General features: G+C 51.0%; 1 protein-coding gene across 28 annotated transcripts in view; it reads left to right on the forward strand.

Annotated features, from left to right (window-relative positions):
• The window catches only part of MYO18A (myosin XVIIIA), a 143,690-nt gene that overhangs the window by 107,524 nt on the left and 20,732 nt on the right, over positions 1 to 15,434 (forward strand). For all 28 annotated transcript variants that reach the window (XM_083714954.1, XM_083714966.1, XM_083714957.1 and 25 more), the window contains 9 exons: positions 765 to 888; positions 1,671 to 1,871; positions 4,822 to 4,932; positions 9,113 to 9,217; positions 9,332 to 9,478; positions 10,561 to 10,674; positions 11,256 to 11,372; positions 12,105 to 12,188; positions 12,322 to 12,459. In XM_083714954.1, the coding sequence (XP_083571080.1) occupies positions 765 to 888; positions 1,671 to 1,871; positions 4,822 to 4,932; positions 9,113 to 9,217; positions 9,332 to 9,478; positions 10,561 to 10,674; positions 11,256 to 11,372; positions 12,105 to 12,188; positions 12,322 to 12,459 (1,141 nt within the window). The remainder of the gene's footprint in view (positions 1 to 764; positions 889 to 1,670; positions 1,872 to 4,821; positions 4,933 to 9,112; positions 9,218 to 9,331; positions 9,479 to 10,560; positions 10,675 to 11,255; positions 11,373 to 12,104; positions 12,189 to 12,321; positions 12,460 to 15,434) is intronic.

Genomic DNA, 15,434 nt, shown 5'->3' on the forward strand with positions numbered 1-15,434 from the left:
GTCCAGCATCTTGTTCTCACCGGATGCCCCACAGGGAAACCTGCAAGCAATCACAGCAATCTCCCTTCTTTGCGGTTTCCAGCAACTGGTATTCAGAAGGAGTGCTGCCTCCAGTCTAATCCTCTTTTAAAGTCACCCAAGTTATTGGCCCTCACTGCCTCCTGTGGTGGGGAGTTCCATGGTTCAATGTTAATAGTTGTGATGTTCCTGGGAGCAGGGTGGAGCCCAGGGGCCTCCCAGCCTCTTACCTAGTGGTGGCAGTTCCCAGCTGGACCTCAGTATGGAGTGCTGAGACTCTTCCATGTCCTGCCACCATCTGAGCCACAGTTTGTGGGAATGTGGAGCAAGACCTTCATTGGCGCACAGGCCCTGGAAGTCTTGCTTAAACTCTGCCCTTCCGTCCTTCAGAAAACACCACCACAATGGTTCTGTTAAATTAGACATGCTCTTGTTTTTGCCTTGTCCCCAGAGTTTTCTTAACGGTGCTGCTGCGTTGCTTTTAGTGAAGTTGTTGTTGGTTCATAATTTCAGTTTATTGTTTGTGTTTTTTAAATTACGTTTGAGAGCTGCTTCGGCGGACACCCCCCCCTCCACAGCAACGTATACATATTTATATTAAATTAAACATGCAGCAGATGGAGCTGCACTAAAGAATGGAGGAAGGCAGCTGTTGCTGCAGCCCAGGTGGCAGAGGGAGCAGGCTAGGTATCCTCAGCCAGCAGAGCGCAGACTCTGAGTTGCGCATGTGTCTCTCTCACCCACAGGTTTGACAGCGAGCTCTCACAGGCCCACGAAGAGGCCCATCGCGAGAAGCTGGGCCGGGAGAAGCTGGGGCGCGAGAAGGACATGCTCATCGCCGAGGTGTTCAGCCTCAAGCAGCAGCTTGAGGTGGGTGCTCTGTCCTGCAGCGTTGAAAACTGAACCACCCCCCCCCCAAAAAAAAGAAGGGAAATGAGGACCTAGCTTTGCATGCATAAGGTCCCAGATTCAGTCACAGAATCATAGACTTGGGTTGTGTAGTCCAACCCCTGGCAATGCAGGACTCTCAGCTAAGGCATCCTCGACAGGAGAGTCCACCACCTGCAGGGAAAATCCATTCCAGTGTCAGAAAGTTCTTCCTAATGTTTAGCCAGAATCTCCTTTCTTGTCCCATGAGTCCCCAACAGTGTCTCTGATCAGGGCTGGAAGAGCCACTGAGGCCCAGAGAGCCAACTGCTGGTCAGTGTCATCAGTCCTGAGTATGATGGAAGAATGGTCTGGTTTGGGGAATATGGCTGCACTTCAGCAGTGCAACACCTTCCTTGCGTGCGGGAAGCCCAAGGTCCCATTCTCGACGTCTCTGGGAATGACAGGAAGCCAAACTACAGCTGATACCAAGCTAGAAGGACCAGTGGTCCAACTCTGTATGAGGCAACTTCCTGTGTTCCCAGGGAAGGCTGGGAAAGGGCCTTGCTGGAGCTCTCCCTCAGCTGTGTGGCTTTGGGTGCCTTCAGCCCAGCAAGGGTCCTTCCCTAAGCTGTCTGCTCTGAAGGAAAACTCTCCTTCCACTTTCACCCGACAGCCTTTTCTTGGGATCCAGAGCAGCAGCACCTGTCTCATGAGGGGCTGCTTGGGGCATTTGAGCTTCCCTGCCGCACACTTAAACGTTCCCCGTGTCCCTCCCTTCCCAGGAGAAGGAGTCCAGCATCACCAGCGTCACCCAGAAGGTGGAGTCCCTGGAGGCCGAGCTGCAGGACCTCTCCTCCCAGGAGTCCAAGGATGAGGCGTCTCTGGCCAAGGTGCGGAAGCAGCTCCGGGACCTGGAGGCCAAGGCCAAAGACCAGGAGGAGGAGCTGGACGAGCAGGCAGGCACCATCCAGATGCTGGAGCAGGTAAGGCCTGGTCCGGGCGGGGCCTCCTCCTCCTCCTCCTCTCTCTCTGCCAGCTCTGGCTCTGCCGGTTTTCTGGGTGTGCCGGTTTCACAGGGGCGTGTGGGCCGTCCCGTCCTCTTCCCTCCACACACCTGAGCTGCTGCTGCCGCCGCCACCGTGATTCTTCTCCTGCTGCGGCTCCAGTTCGGCTGGTTGGAGAGGGAGAGGTGTCTGCCTTTGCGACTCCGGAAGGTGCCAACAGGCAGGCAGACGCAGCCATGCAGGCTGCGGAGGCAGCGGCGGCAAGGCGAGTAAGTAATTGCCTTTCAGAGCCATTGATCCGGAGGGGCTGCTGTGCTCCACAAGCGCCAGAGCTTTGTGTGCCAGCCTGGCTCGCAGCTCAGTGCCCAGCTGCTCCCAGTGTGGCCTTCCCCCAGCGTGAGCCGAGCAGAGGGAGGAAGATGGCAGCGGCTGGCAAAACAAGCCAGATCAATGCGAGAGCCCACAGCGGCCTTTCTGCCTCTTGGTTGGTGGCGGCGGCTGGTGGGCCTTTCATTCCCACCAGCTAAACGAAAGAGATTTTTAAGTGTGATAGAGTACAGGTGTTGCTGATGGGACTGGCGAGGTTGTGCTGAGCTACTTGAGATAACTCTCTCTCTCTAGAAAGGGTGTACAGTGGTACCTCGGGTTACAGACACTTCAGATTTCATACGCTTCAGGTTACAGACTCCACTAACCCAGAAATAGTACCTTGGGTTAAGAACTTTGCGTCAGGATGAGAACAGAAATCGTGCGGTGGCAGTGTGGCGGCAGCACCCCATTAGCTAAAGTGGTGCTTCAGGTTAAGAACAGTTTCAGGTTAAGAACGGACCTCCAGAACGAATTAAGTACTTAACCCTAGGTACCACTGTATATATCATGTGGAGGGGATGGCAAGGGGACTGGTGAGCAGGACAAGCACATAGAATCATAGGATTGTCGAGTTTGGAAAGGGTCCTGAGGGTCATCTAGTCTGACCCCCCTGCGATGCAGGAACCGCAGCTCAAGAATCCCTGGCAGGTGGCCATCCAGCCTGTTTAAAAGCCTCTGTGCACCACCTTCTGAGGGAGTCCATTCTACTGTTGACCAGCTCTTACCTTTGGATAGTTTTCCCTCCTTGCTTGTAATTTGAATCCTTTGCTTGAGGTCCTCGCCTCTAGAGCAGCAGAAAGGGAGCTTGCTCTGCTTTCCCTGCGACAGCGTTTTACTAGGGGCTGGGCCCCTGCTCACTTCCTTCGTCAACTACCCCTGCCATTCACCGCTGCATTAACACCCTAGAGCAGGATTTTCCAAATTTGGGTCTTCGGCTGCTACAATTCCCATTGTCACTGACCACTGGTCCTGCTAGCTAGGGATGATGGGAGTTGTAGCCCAGTAGCAGCTGGAGACCCACGTTTGGGAAACCCTGCCCTAAAGCTTCCTCTTTTCTTTACGCAAATCCAGGATCGCCATGGGGCAAATCTCCCAATCAGGGCGCATGATGACAGCCTTGCATTTTTATGTATATAGGAAAATAATACATATTGATGACTGAAAATGACAAAGGCAAAGGCCGGCAATTAGCTTTCCAGCTGGGCCAAGTTGAGATGCCTCCCCTGCTTACTTCATGGGCAGTGGGCTTGGGTCGTGTCCCCCCAAACTAAAGCATAGAATTGTAGAGTTGGAAGGGAGGGATCACAAGGGTCATCTAGTCCACCCCCCTGTAATGCAGGAATTTTGGGGCTAACGTGGGGCTTGAACCCCTGACCCTGAGATTAAGAGTCTCATGCTCTACTGGCTGAGTTTTCCCGGCAGTCCTGTATTCACTATTATTTCTATTTATTATACTTCTATATCACTCCTTCCTCCAAATACTTCAGCTTCTAACAGCAGAAGACTTAAGACTGAATTTGGAAATCTATTTGAGATCTGGCAGGGAGCCCACAAAGGGTTTGCAAGTTCTTGAGCCTTTGCTGCTGAGCCGGCCGCCTGGCTCTGCCTTTGACCTCTGGACCCAAAGGACTTGGCTCCTGGTCTGTTCAGGGTGCTAGTCCCTGGTGTGTGCTGGGCTGTGTGTGAAGCGGCATGGCTCAGTGACCAGGGAGATAATGGATGCTGTGCTCCAGCTGCAGGTTAGCAATCCTTGCTTTAAGAGAAACCTGGGGTTCCTCTCTGAACACCAGTTGCTGGGAATCGCAGTTTGGGAGATTTTCTGTTGTGCTCATGTCCCACCTGTGGGGTTCCCACTGGGGCAGCTGGCTGGCCCCTGTGAGAACAAGAGGCTGGATGAGGTGGGCCATGAGCTTCATCCAGCAGGCTGTTCTTATGGTTGTAGCCCACCTTAGAGTAAACCCATTGAAATTAATAGACATGACTAACTTAGGGTATTAATTTCAATGGGCCTGCTCCGAGATAAAAAGTACCGGTAGTTAGATGCAGCCCTTATGAGGTCCATTATTTAAAATCCGATTTATATTTCTTATGAACCTCAAAATGAGCACTGTTGCATCAATCCAGCTAGGACCTGAGCACAACAGCATTCTGCCCTCCTACGGTTCCCTGCACAGAGATGGACAGAGTTGAGTTTCCCTGCAAATACCGGTAGGTTGTGGTCCTGGTGGAGTAGGGAAGAGAAGTTCTCTTGTGTAGATCAGTGCAGGGAAGGAGGGAAAGAAGAAGGGAAGGGGAACATCTCTTGGGCCAGCCGGGCCTACTGTGCTCTGTGCCCTCCAGTAGCAAAACTGATCTCGTTTGGGTGGGGAGACCATTTTTTGCTGCTGTGGGTGGGTGGGGAATGTGAGCAGGTTAGGCAGTGCAATGTCCCTTTCCCCTTCAGTCCCTTTGCTCTGCCTGCTTTGCCATGGACCCCTCCTGGCCGGTGCAGAGAGAGAGGCGAAGTCCGAGCCTTCCTCCTTGGGGCGTCTCATCAGTTCCTTCTCCCCCTACCCTTCAGGCCAAACTCCGGTTGGAGATGGAGATGGAGAGGCTGCGGCAGACACACTCCAAGGAAGTGGAGAGCCGTGATGAGGAGGTGGAGGAGATCAGGCAGTCCTGCCAGAAGAAGGTGAGAAAGGCTGTGGGTGGTTTCACAGGCCCTTTAGGAGCCAGAGAACCCTGGCTTGTATCCCAATACAGTTCTCTCATTGTATGTATATGTGTATGTATGTGTATGTGTATGTATATGTATGTATATGTGTGTGTGTTTGTGTTTGTGTATATATATATATATATATATATATATATATATATATATATATATATATACACACACACACACATACATACATACAGAGAGAGAGAGAGAGATACACAGAGTAAAATCATACTGTATTCAGAACTCAAAAACATCAGTTCCCACTCCCCACCAGCGGCAGCCACCCCTTCCCCAGAGAGTTTAATGTCATCCACACATCAAAAGCATATTCATAGCACTTGGTTACAGTAGGAACAGTCAGATTAAAGTAAAGGAGAAAGGATTCCGGGCTTGTCAGCAATGAATTAGGATGCGTACAAGGTGGTAGAAGTTGAAATAAAGGTAAAGGTAAAGGTACCCCTGCCCGTACGGGCCAGTCTTGACAGACTCTGGGGTTGTGCGCCCATCTCACTTAAGAGGCCAGGGGCCAGCGCTGTCCGGAGACACTTCCGGGTCACGTGGCCAGCGTGACATCGCTGCTCTGGCGAGCCAGAGCTGCACACGGAAATGCCGTTTACCTTCCCGCTGGTAAACGTTCCCTATTTATCTACTTGCACCCGGAGGTGCTTTCGAACTGCTAGGTTGGCAGGCGCTGGGACCGAGCAGCGGGAGCGCACCCCGCCGCAGGGATTCGAACCGCCGACCTTTCGATCGGCAAGTCCTAGGCGCTGAGGCTTTAACCCACTCTAAAGCACTTCCTTGATGATCCAGGCATAAAAAATTTCTGCAGACAAGTGTCTGCTAAAAGCAAAAGATAAAGATAAAAGAGATTCAAGACATACACTGGCCAAATGTCAGACTTCTATTGGGTTGGAATTCGGTTATTACCACCTTGTCTGTTCACACATTCAGTAAAGGAGTTACCAACTTAGTTTTAATCTGACAGGGCCCATCAAAATCAATGGACCTAAATTAGCCATTGACCATGTGGGTTTTCAGTGGGTAGGAGTAGCACTTGATAGAAAGAAGCCCCTGGGTTGCTGAGGCTTTTCCGTGAGACTTACCTTACACACCCCTATAAGTAACGGGGGCACTTGCTGCCATGTGAAGCCCCTTCTGGGTGTCCTCTGGGCCCTGCTTCTTCCGCATCACAGCAAGGCCTTGGAATGAAATATGCAGCTTCCTGGGAGCTGCAGGGGATCAGCCTCTGTTCCCAGTTAGCAGGGCAAGAGCCCAAGCTCCAGGGTGGTTGGCAGCAGGAAGTGACTGTGGCGCAAGGCAATTTCCCCTCCCGCTTCCTGGTTCTTCCTTCCTGCTACATACCAGGCAGCTGTTTAACATCCCCACCCTCCTTCGCCTTAGAACAAGGCACACACAGATGAAAAACATTAGAACATAAATGCAGCACTTTGCATGTATATAGCCCTGCATTTTGCACATACATAAACCATCTCGGCGATCCTTAAGAACAATCTGGTCAGTGTAATTATCCTTGGCTGCAGAGAAGGGCGAAGGGAGGCAGAGGTTGGGAGCATGCTTTGGCCTGGAGGAAGCATTTCAGTTGGGGACTTCCTGGCTGAGAGTCAAGGTGCATCTCTCTTTCTCTCTGAAAATTAATAAATCATGAAATTTCACACTTGGAGGACAAGTCAATACCGGGAAGCATTCAGCTCCTGAGGGAGGCAGCAAACGAGGATGTTTGCAGAATTATTCCATCTGAGTGTGTTATGGCTGTTTTCCTGAAGCCAGGGGGGCCGTTAAGGTCTTTTGGGGGAAGGCCCTCATTCAAAAGGTCCCTTATCACCACCACCACCAGCTCTGATTCTCCCCTTTTCAAGAAGCTAAGTATGGATTTTGCCTTCAGGTCATCAGCAAGGCTGAGTTTTCATTTCATTTAGCAAAGCCTTTCTGCCTGACTCTGGAGTTGAGAGAGACAGAGACAGAGACCTCGGTTTGGAAAACCAAGCTGTGAGCCAGGGAGCCCCTCAACTGAAACCCTTTCCTCCTGAAATCCCGGAGAGCCGCTGTCAGTCATTTTATTGATTGATTGATTTTAAACACAAGCACACACACGGCAACTTAGGAGCAGACACTGTTTTGGTGCCAGGTAAAGATTTAACCTCTTTCCCCTGGTCTTTGGTGGTCTGAGATGATTCTAGTCTAAGTGGTTGTTGTGGGGGTGTTGTGGGGGTAACAAGGTCTTATTGTCTATGTCACACCCACCTGTCAGTCACTTGTCAGATCAGCTCTGATGTGAGCACTTGCTGCTGTGATTGGAGATAAAGTCTCTTCTTTCCAATTGTAGGGTTGTAACCAGCTAAGTTTTACTCAGAGTAGATACTTGGAAATGAATGAACCTAATTAACCTAATGGCCATTAACTTCAAGAGGCCTGCTGTTGCATACCACCCACAGTGTTTTTATATGATCCATTTCTTTCTTTTTCACTATGGTATAATATGTTTATGCTTCTAAATGTCAGTGGCTCGGAGAGTAACAAGTGACTAATAAACATAATAAATAATAATAAAAGTACTAGGAGGCTGCTGAATAAGCTGAAGCAAAATTTGAATCTGGGCCAGGCTGTGGAGCTGGTTTTCCGTGCCCTGGTTCTGTCCTGGAACACGCAAAGTATGAATAGTTTGCAGAGAGTGCCTTGGATCACATGCAGAGTGCATTTATTGCACCCCTGAGACATCTGGGAGGAGAGGTCCATGCTTTTGAGAGATTGCAACCCAAGCAGGCTGGGGTCTCCTACTTCTTTCCCTCCCCCCCTCCCCCTACTTTTTAGATATAAAGTGCTAATGATGGCCAAGAAGGGCTCAGGCCTCTGTGCTGCTTTGATTGATAGTTTTGTGCCCTTCCAGTCCTCCTGCCCTTGGTCTCTCTGTCCAGCCAAACCCTTCCTGGCCCTGACCAGTGTGATCAGTCACTCTTCCCCCACAGCGTGATTTCCTCTCTGCCTACGCTGATCCCATTAGCCGAGTGACACAGCCCTGGCCAGCACGAACCTGCAATTATCTAAATGAACATTTTCCTGAGCTCGCTCCTCTTGAGAGCCTGCTGCAGGCAAGCAGCTCTTAGTCATGGCCCTGTGTGCAGGGGATGCAGCTGGGGGAATCGTTTGGCCTCCTCTCGAGGGGGTGGTCTGCTTCCCACATGGCTGGGGCCTAGGGTCACTAAAGGGCCCTCCCCCTTGGCTGTGAGGAGGTCTCCCCTCTTAATGCTGCCCACTGTTTTTCCATCCATCCATCCATTCATTTGTTGTTGCTGTTTAGTCATTTAGTCGTGTCTGACTCTTCATGACCCCATGGACCAGAGCACGCCAGGCACTTCTGTCTTCCACTGCCTCCCGCAGTTTGGTCAAACTCATGCTGGTAGCTTCGAGAACACTGCCCAAACATCTCGTCCTCCGTCGTCCCCTTCTCCTTGTGCCCTCCATCTTTCCCAACACCAGGGTCTTTTCCAAGGAGTCTTTTCTTCTCATGAGGTGGCCAAAGTCTTGGAGCCTCAGCTTCAGGATCTGTCCTTCCAGTGAGCACTCAGGGCTGATTTCCTTAAGAATGGAGAGGTTTTATCTTCTTGCAGTCCATGGGACTCTCAAGAGTCTCCTCCAGCACCATAATTCAAAAGCATCAATTCTTCGGCAGTCAGCCTTCTTTATGGTCCAGCTCTCACTTCCATACATCACTACTGGGAAAATCCATTCATGCACCAAGGTATTACAAATTCTGAAATGTTTTGAACTTTTGTGTTCATGTGACATTCTGTTCCCTGTTTGGAGGCCGTATGTATACCTCTGAAAACCAGGTGCTGAGGACATGGAAGCAGGACTTGCTTCCACCTTGCTGTGCTTTTTTAAGCTTCCAAGAGGAATACACCTGTGCTATAAAGTGCCATGATACCACTTTAAACCATCATGGCTTCCCCCAAAGAATTCTGGGAGCTGTAGTTTGTTAAGGAAGACTGGAAGTCAGTAGGAAGGCCCCCTATCCCTCCCTTGGAGAGCTACATAGAACTGGAAATGACCCCCAGGCTGCCAGCAGCAGCCTCCCCAGGTCCACCAAGGAAGACCCCCTCAGGACCCCTCTCCTTGCTTTGTGTACCCACAGCTGAAGCAGATGGAGATGCAGCTGGAGGAGGAGTACGAGGAGAAGCAGAAGGTGCTGCGGGAGAAGAGGGACCTGGAAGGGAAACTGTCGGCCGTCAGCGACCAGGTACGGACGATGGCAGGAGCAGGGGAAGAGAGGGTAGGCGAGGGCTGCTGTAGCAGAACCACCTCTCGCCCTTTCCTCTTCACACCTCTCCTCTTCCTCCCTGCAACCCTCCAGGTCAGCCAGCGGGACTTTGAGACGGAGAAGCGTCTGCGCAAGGATCTGAAGCGTACCAAGGCACTCCTCTCTGACGCTCAGGTCATGCTTGACCATCTGAAGAACAACGCCCCCAGCAAGCGGGAGATTGCGCAGCTGAAGAACCAGGTGCTGGGAGAGGGGGCTGGGAATGGGGGTGGCGTGGGGGGGAGCAGGTAGAGAAATGAATGGAACTCTATCAGGAGGGTAGACAATAGACAGTAGACTCAGGAGACAATACTGAGCTGGATGGACCCAGCAGTCCTGTGCAGCTGTTGGCCCTGCAGAGGTTTTCATCATTCTCCACTCAGACTGGCTCTTATTTATTATTTTGTTCAAAAAATTCATACACTAGATGCGGTTCACAAAAACAGATAAAATAATTATCACACAAACAAAAATCGGCTGTAATTTAAAACATACGGAAAGTTGAAGCCACAGTATAATTGACTAAAATGAAATAAAACTCCTACAAGTTTTCTGAACATCTGGCCAAAGGCCACGCTTGGTTTTTGCAGGGTCCCTGCGAGGAAGGCTTTTGGTTTTAGTGCCTGGGAAGACCTCAAAATACCGCCACCTCAAGAGGCAGAACCAGGCCTGGACACCCAAGGGGAATAATATCACTGTTTTATTATTAAGTGCATTAATATCCTTTTCTCCTAAGTTGGGATTCAAGGCAGCTTACAACATTTAGAAGCCTCAGTTATAAAATACAAAGTAATAGAAACAAGCTAGTTAACAACAATAGTTAGGATACATCAGGAAATGCTTAGGGCCAGCAGTCAAAATACACTTTGCCCAGTGACCAGCCTCATCTGCTCCTTAGTTTTCAAAGGCCTGCCTAAAAAGGAAAGTCTTAGCCTGCCAGCAGAGGGTTAGCAAGGAGGGAGCCAGTCTGAACTCTCTTGGGAGGGAATTCTGCAATAGGGGAGCAGCCCCAGGAAAGGCTCCTTGTCTCTTGTGTCACCACCAGCCATGTCTCTCTTGTTCGTGGGACTGAGAGATGGTGCTCCCCTGATGATCTTAGTACCCAGGCAGGCTCCTAGGGGAAGATATGCTCTTTCAGGTAGCCTGGGCCCAATCTGTATAGAGAAGAGATTGTGGTGTCAGTGAGGGGGCTTTGCTGGAAGGCTGACAGGCGAGGTTTGGGAGTGAGTGGCTGTTGTCCTAATTGTCGCTACCCCCTTGGGACATGGGGGCTCTTGCTGCAGTTGGAGGAGTCGGAATTCACGTGCGCGGCTGCTGTCAAGGCTCGCAAGTCCATGGAGGTGGAGATCGAGGACCTGCACCTGCAAATAGATGACCTATCCAAGGCCAAGGGAGCGGTAAGCACCCCGAACCATCATCTCCTCCCACTGATTTAAGTAATCCTTCGTGCTATGAGGTCTGGCACATCAGTGGTCTCTGATCATTGACGCCTTTATTTCTTCCTATAATCTTCCCTATTCTACCTTTCCCCCACCCAACTAGGATGCTCAGAAGTACAAAAACTGCCTGGAAGTTTGTGTGTGGTTTCTTGGGGATGGCATGGGCACTAGCCAATCAGTGCCAAGCACAGCTAGGTTCCCCATCCACCTTGTAAACCCAGTTTTCAGAGCTTGGCCCCTGGGGAGGCGAAGCTGCCTTTTAGATTGAACTGAGTAAGGGCACTTCCAACCCGACTTCATTGCTCTCAGGGTGTTACCATCTGCCTTCAGTGTCATCTCCTCCAAAACTGGTTTGCAAGAGACCATGCTCCCCAGCAAATGAGGGCAGAGAGAGGTGTGTTCACCTGCCATCACTTGCCAGCCTTTGAGTTAAGAGAGTTCCCAGCTCTGGTTTGCTGGATCCTTCTAGCAGGGGCTGAAACCTTAGGAGTCCTTAGACACCAGCTCACCCTTCACTCCTGAACTTCTCCTCCCCAAAGCTGGAAGAGCAGCTGAGCCGTTTGCAGCGGGAGAAGAACGAGGTGCAGAGCCGCCTGGAAGAGGATCAGGAGGACATGAATGAGCTCATGAAGAAGCACAAGGCGGCTGTCGCTCAGGTAAGCCCCTCCCCCTCCCCCACCACTACCACTGTCCCAGTTTTGCAGATGCTTTCACTGCATCCTCTCTGCCCACCCCACCCTGAACCCCCCTCCCCTAACCGTCACCTCAGAGAGATTCATGAGAGTTTGATTGTAACTCCTGCAGACAGCAGTTGTGGTTGCTAAACATTACAGGAACAAATTATAGGTGGTCAGTATAGGAACAACTCTTTAGTCGATGAGTGTTTGTCAATGTAAGTTGAGTTGTCTATGTTTTTATGTATTACGTGTTTCGTTTTTCTTTTTTCGTTTTTTTTTCTTTTTTTCTTGGCTGTGTATGTTTGTGATATGTATGTATGTTAAAAAGCAATAAAAATATTTTTTAAAAAAAAATAGGAACAACTCTTTAGAAATTGGCAACTGAGTTTTGATTTCCCTCTTCCCTCCCTGTCCCTTTTACCTTGCATATTGTGGTTTTTTGTTTTTGTTTTAATATTGTAAGCCTGAGGGTAGGGACTGTCCTGTTTCAATTGTATTGTTTGCTTGTTTTGTCTAGCCAAAGGCATTGCAAAATGCACAAAACAGAATAAAATATATTATTGCACAGCTAAAATAATTATTAGCTAGAGATGATAAGTTACATTCTTTAGGGGATTTGGCAGGAGACTCTTAACAGGGAGGTGTTGGTGGTGGGAATCTCTGGGACTCAGCATTGCCAGCGCTGGCTTCTAAATCCTCTGTTCTCTCCAGGCCTCCCGGGACCTGGCCCAGATCAATGACCTTCAGTCACAGCTGGAGGAAGCCCACAAAGAGAAGCAAGAGCTCCAGGAGAAGGTAGGCACTGGAGGGAGTGTTGGGGGGGGGGGGGAGTCAGCTGCCCCTCTTCCTCTTAACCCCTCGCAGGGCTGTGCTTCCCTTTTCACCATCCACCACCATGAGTGACAGCCCCTTCCTTCTTCATTTCCAGCTACAAGGCCTCCAGAGCCAGCTGGAGTTTGTCGAGCAGTCCATGGTAGACAAGTCCCTGGTCAGCAGGCAGGAGGCCAAGATCCGCGAGCTGGAGACGCGGCTGGAGTTTGAGAGGACGCAAGTGAAGCGCCTTGAGGTGAGGAATCTGGAGCCGGGGAGAGGGTTTTCTGGAGCCGGCAGAGCATCCTTAGCAGCAGGGTTTGCTTAGTGCGGTGGAGTTCGTCGTAGGCAAGCGGGTCCTGGGCTAGCAGACCCTAGGAAGCGAAATATCTCCCCAGGGCAGCTCAGACCCGGCTCCAAAAGGTTTGCTTCTTGCTGGGCTCTCATTCTCTCAGATGGCACTGGGGCAAAGCTGCGTGGGCTGCGCTCTCTCTTGGAGTCAGATTATCTGGAACAGAGTCTTGTGTTCTGAGCTGCCCCTGAAAGTGGGAAGAAGCGCTTAAAAGTCCATGCAGAACTTTAAAATCACATCAGACAGATTCCAAGGGAGTCTTTAGAGAGTCTCCAGTCACCGTGGTCCTTTTTGGGTGCCTTGCTCAATTCCCCTTCCTTCCATCTCTCCCCCCACCCCCAGTCCAGAGCTGTGCTCATTCCTCAGGTTAGGATGTGGTGCCTTGCGATATGTTGTTTGGGCTAAAGTGCAAAACCACCAAGAACAAGACATGCATCTCCTGCAACTACTTGTGGAGAGGGGGATGCACCCAGCATGCAAATTGCCACGTCTCCCCTTTTTAAAATGCAAGAAAACAGAGCCCTGCTCTTTCCCCAGCCGAGTATTTTAAAAGGAAAGCATTGATTTCTAGAGGCACAGAACTCTCCACAGCTGCCGTGGTGTGTCCATGTGTGTACCTCCTTCTGGTTCCCGTGTGAGAAGTGCCTGCCCCCTAACTCACGCCTCTTCCTCCTCGGTCTTTGATGAGTGAAAAACGTGTCCCCCCTCCCCCTATTGGCTCAGTTGCTGTGATGTCACAGCATGTGCGCAAGCATTCTAATGCCTTGAGGTGGGAGGGAGCTGTTTTCAGGGAAGCAGATTGGCTGGGGTGGGTGGGAGCCTGTGCGAGACAAAAGGGCAGCAGAGAGAAAGGTGGGAGGTGCAAAATTCAAAGCATCTGTGGGCTGCAAGAGCCAAGGAGAGCAGAGAGAGCGAAAGAGAGAGATGTGTTTGGTCTGTGAATTACAAATAATCAGTCTCCTGCTGTCCTCTTCCCCCATAGCCCTGGCCTCAGCTGGCAAGTAAATCTCCTGCTCCTGCCCCCCACGTCCTTGGCCCTACAAATGCCACCTTGGGGAGGCTGGTCTCTGTCTCTCTGCTTCTGCTTGCACCTGTTAAGTGCCCTGCTTGATATTCTACCGTCGCAGCTCCTTTTCCCGCCGAGGGAGCTGAGAAGCTTTAGAGTTCCCTCTTAATATTTCTGTACCATTATTCGCTTCCCCCTTCTCTTCCTCCCCTCTCTACACCCCCTCCCCCCCCAGCCCCATAAATATGCAGGGGACGGCACTCGGCTGCCTTGAAAGGATGGAATCTATTTTTCTCCCTACATTACATGCTGTAATTACTTCACACAAAGTTAAATCTATTTTTCCAATTCACCAAAGCCCCCCTGATTATTCTACCCACGCCTGGGGAAAAAAGTTTCTCTCTCCTTCTCTCTCTCTCTCTCTCTCTCTCTCTCTCTGGCGCAACTCCTCAGCCGCCCCCCTGCTCTTTCCTCTGCTCTCTCCCTCCCCCTCGAGCCAGTTCTCCCTCCCACCCCCCCTCATGTAAATTCATAGTGCCGGGTTCGTTTGTTCCATTAGTGCTCGGCGGGGAGCGATTGGGCAACGCTTATTCCTGAGCTCCGGCCCCGGTAATTGCCGCTGTCTGCTGCCATTATGTGCAGCAGATGAATATTGATGCACCAGCCCTTGCACGGCGCGGCTGTCTCATCTTCACCTGCCATGGAGCGGGGAGACGGGGGGGGGTACCTTCACCCCTTCTCAAGGGTGGAGAGGTCAGGGAGGTGCCTCGTTTCGACTTGTTTTTGTGCTATCCTGATACCAGCCTACAGTGAACCATAAGAACATAAGGAGACTCAGGCCAAAGGGGTCCCATCTAGTCCAGCTTTCTCTTCTCCTCTCAGTGGCAACGCAGGTGTCTGTTGTGGGAAACCTGCAAGCAGAGCGTAAGCACAAGAGTTTTCTTCCCTCCAGTGGCTTCCAGCCACTGGTATTCAGGAGCAAAGCTTAGCCATTGTGGCTAGTAGCCATCAGTAGCCCTCTCCTCCGTGAATCTGTCCATTTCCCAGGCCATCCAAGCTGGTGGCCATCACTGCCTCCTGTGGGAGCAGGTTCCATAGTTCAACCATGCGCTGTGTGAAGGACTATATCCTACCTCCACTGCCTCTGAATACTTGTGAATCACAGGTAGAGTGCTCTTGTGCTTGGGTCTTGCTTGTGGGCTCCTCCCTGGAGCATCTGGTTGGCCAAGAGGTTGGAGTAGATTGGCCTGATCCAGCAGGACTCTTGTAAAGGGAGTAGTCTTATCTCTCTCTATGAATGAGCCTAAAATTAGTTACTGGTCATGATGGTCATTTTCTTCCTCCGCTGTTGGGGGCATTAATGCCTCTGATACAGACATACATTGGGTTGAAGTTGCTTCAGGTTGAGCGTTTTCGGGTTGTGCTCCATGGCAACCCAGAAGTAACGGAACATGTTACTTCCGGGTTTCGCCGCTCACGCATGTGCAGACGCTCAAAATGACATCATGCGCGGAAGCAGCGAATCGCAACCTCTGGAACGGATCCTGTTTGCATCCAGAGTTACCACTGTACCAGTTTCTGGGATTCACAGGTAGAGTGCTCTTGTGCTCAGGTCTTGCTCGTGGGCTTCCCACTGGGTCATCTGGCTGGCCACTGTGAGAACAGAGTTCTGGGCTATGTGGACCCCCCATTGGCCTGATCCAACAGGTCTGTTCTGATGTTCTGATAAAGGATTAGACAAATCCACAGAGGGGAATAAGGTTATCACTGGCTGCTGGCCAGCAGGGCTGTGTTCTGCCTCCACTGTCATCAGGTGGCATTAATGCCTCTGAATGCCAGTTTCTGGGGAGAGCGCTGCTGCTGTGCTCAGGTC

The sequence above is a fragment of the Podarcis gaigeae genome (genome assembly GCF_964106915.1).
Source record: "Podarcis gaigeae genome assembly, chromosome: 15".
NCBI classification, from domain to species: domain Eukaryota; kingdom Metazoa; phylum Chordata; class Lepidosauria; order Squamata; family Lacertidae; genus Podarcis; species Podarcis gaigeae.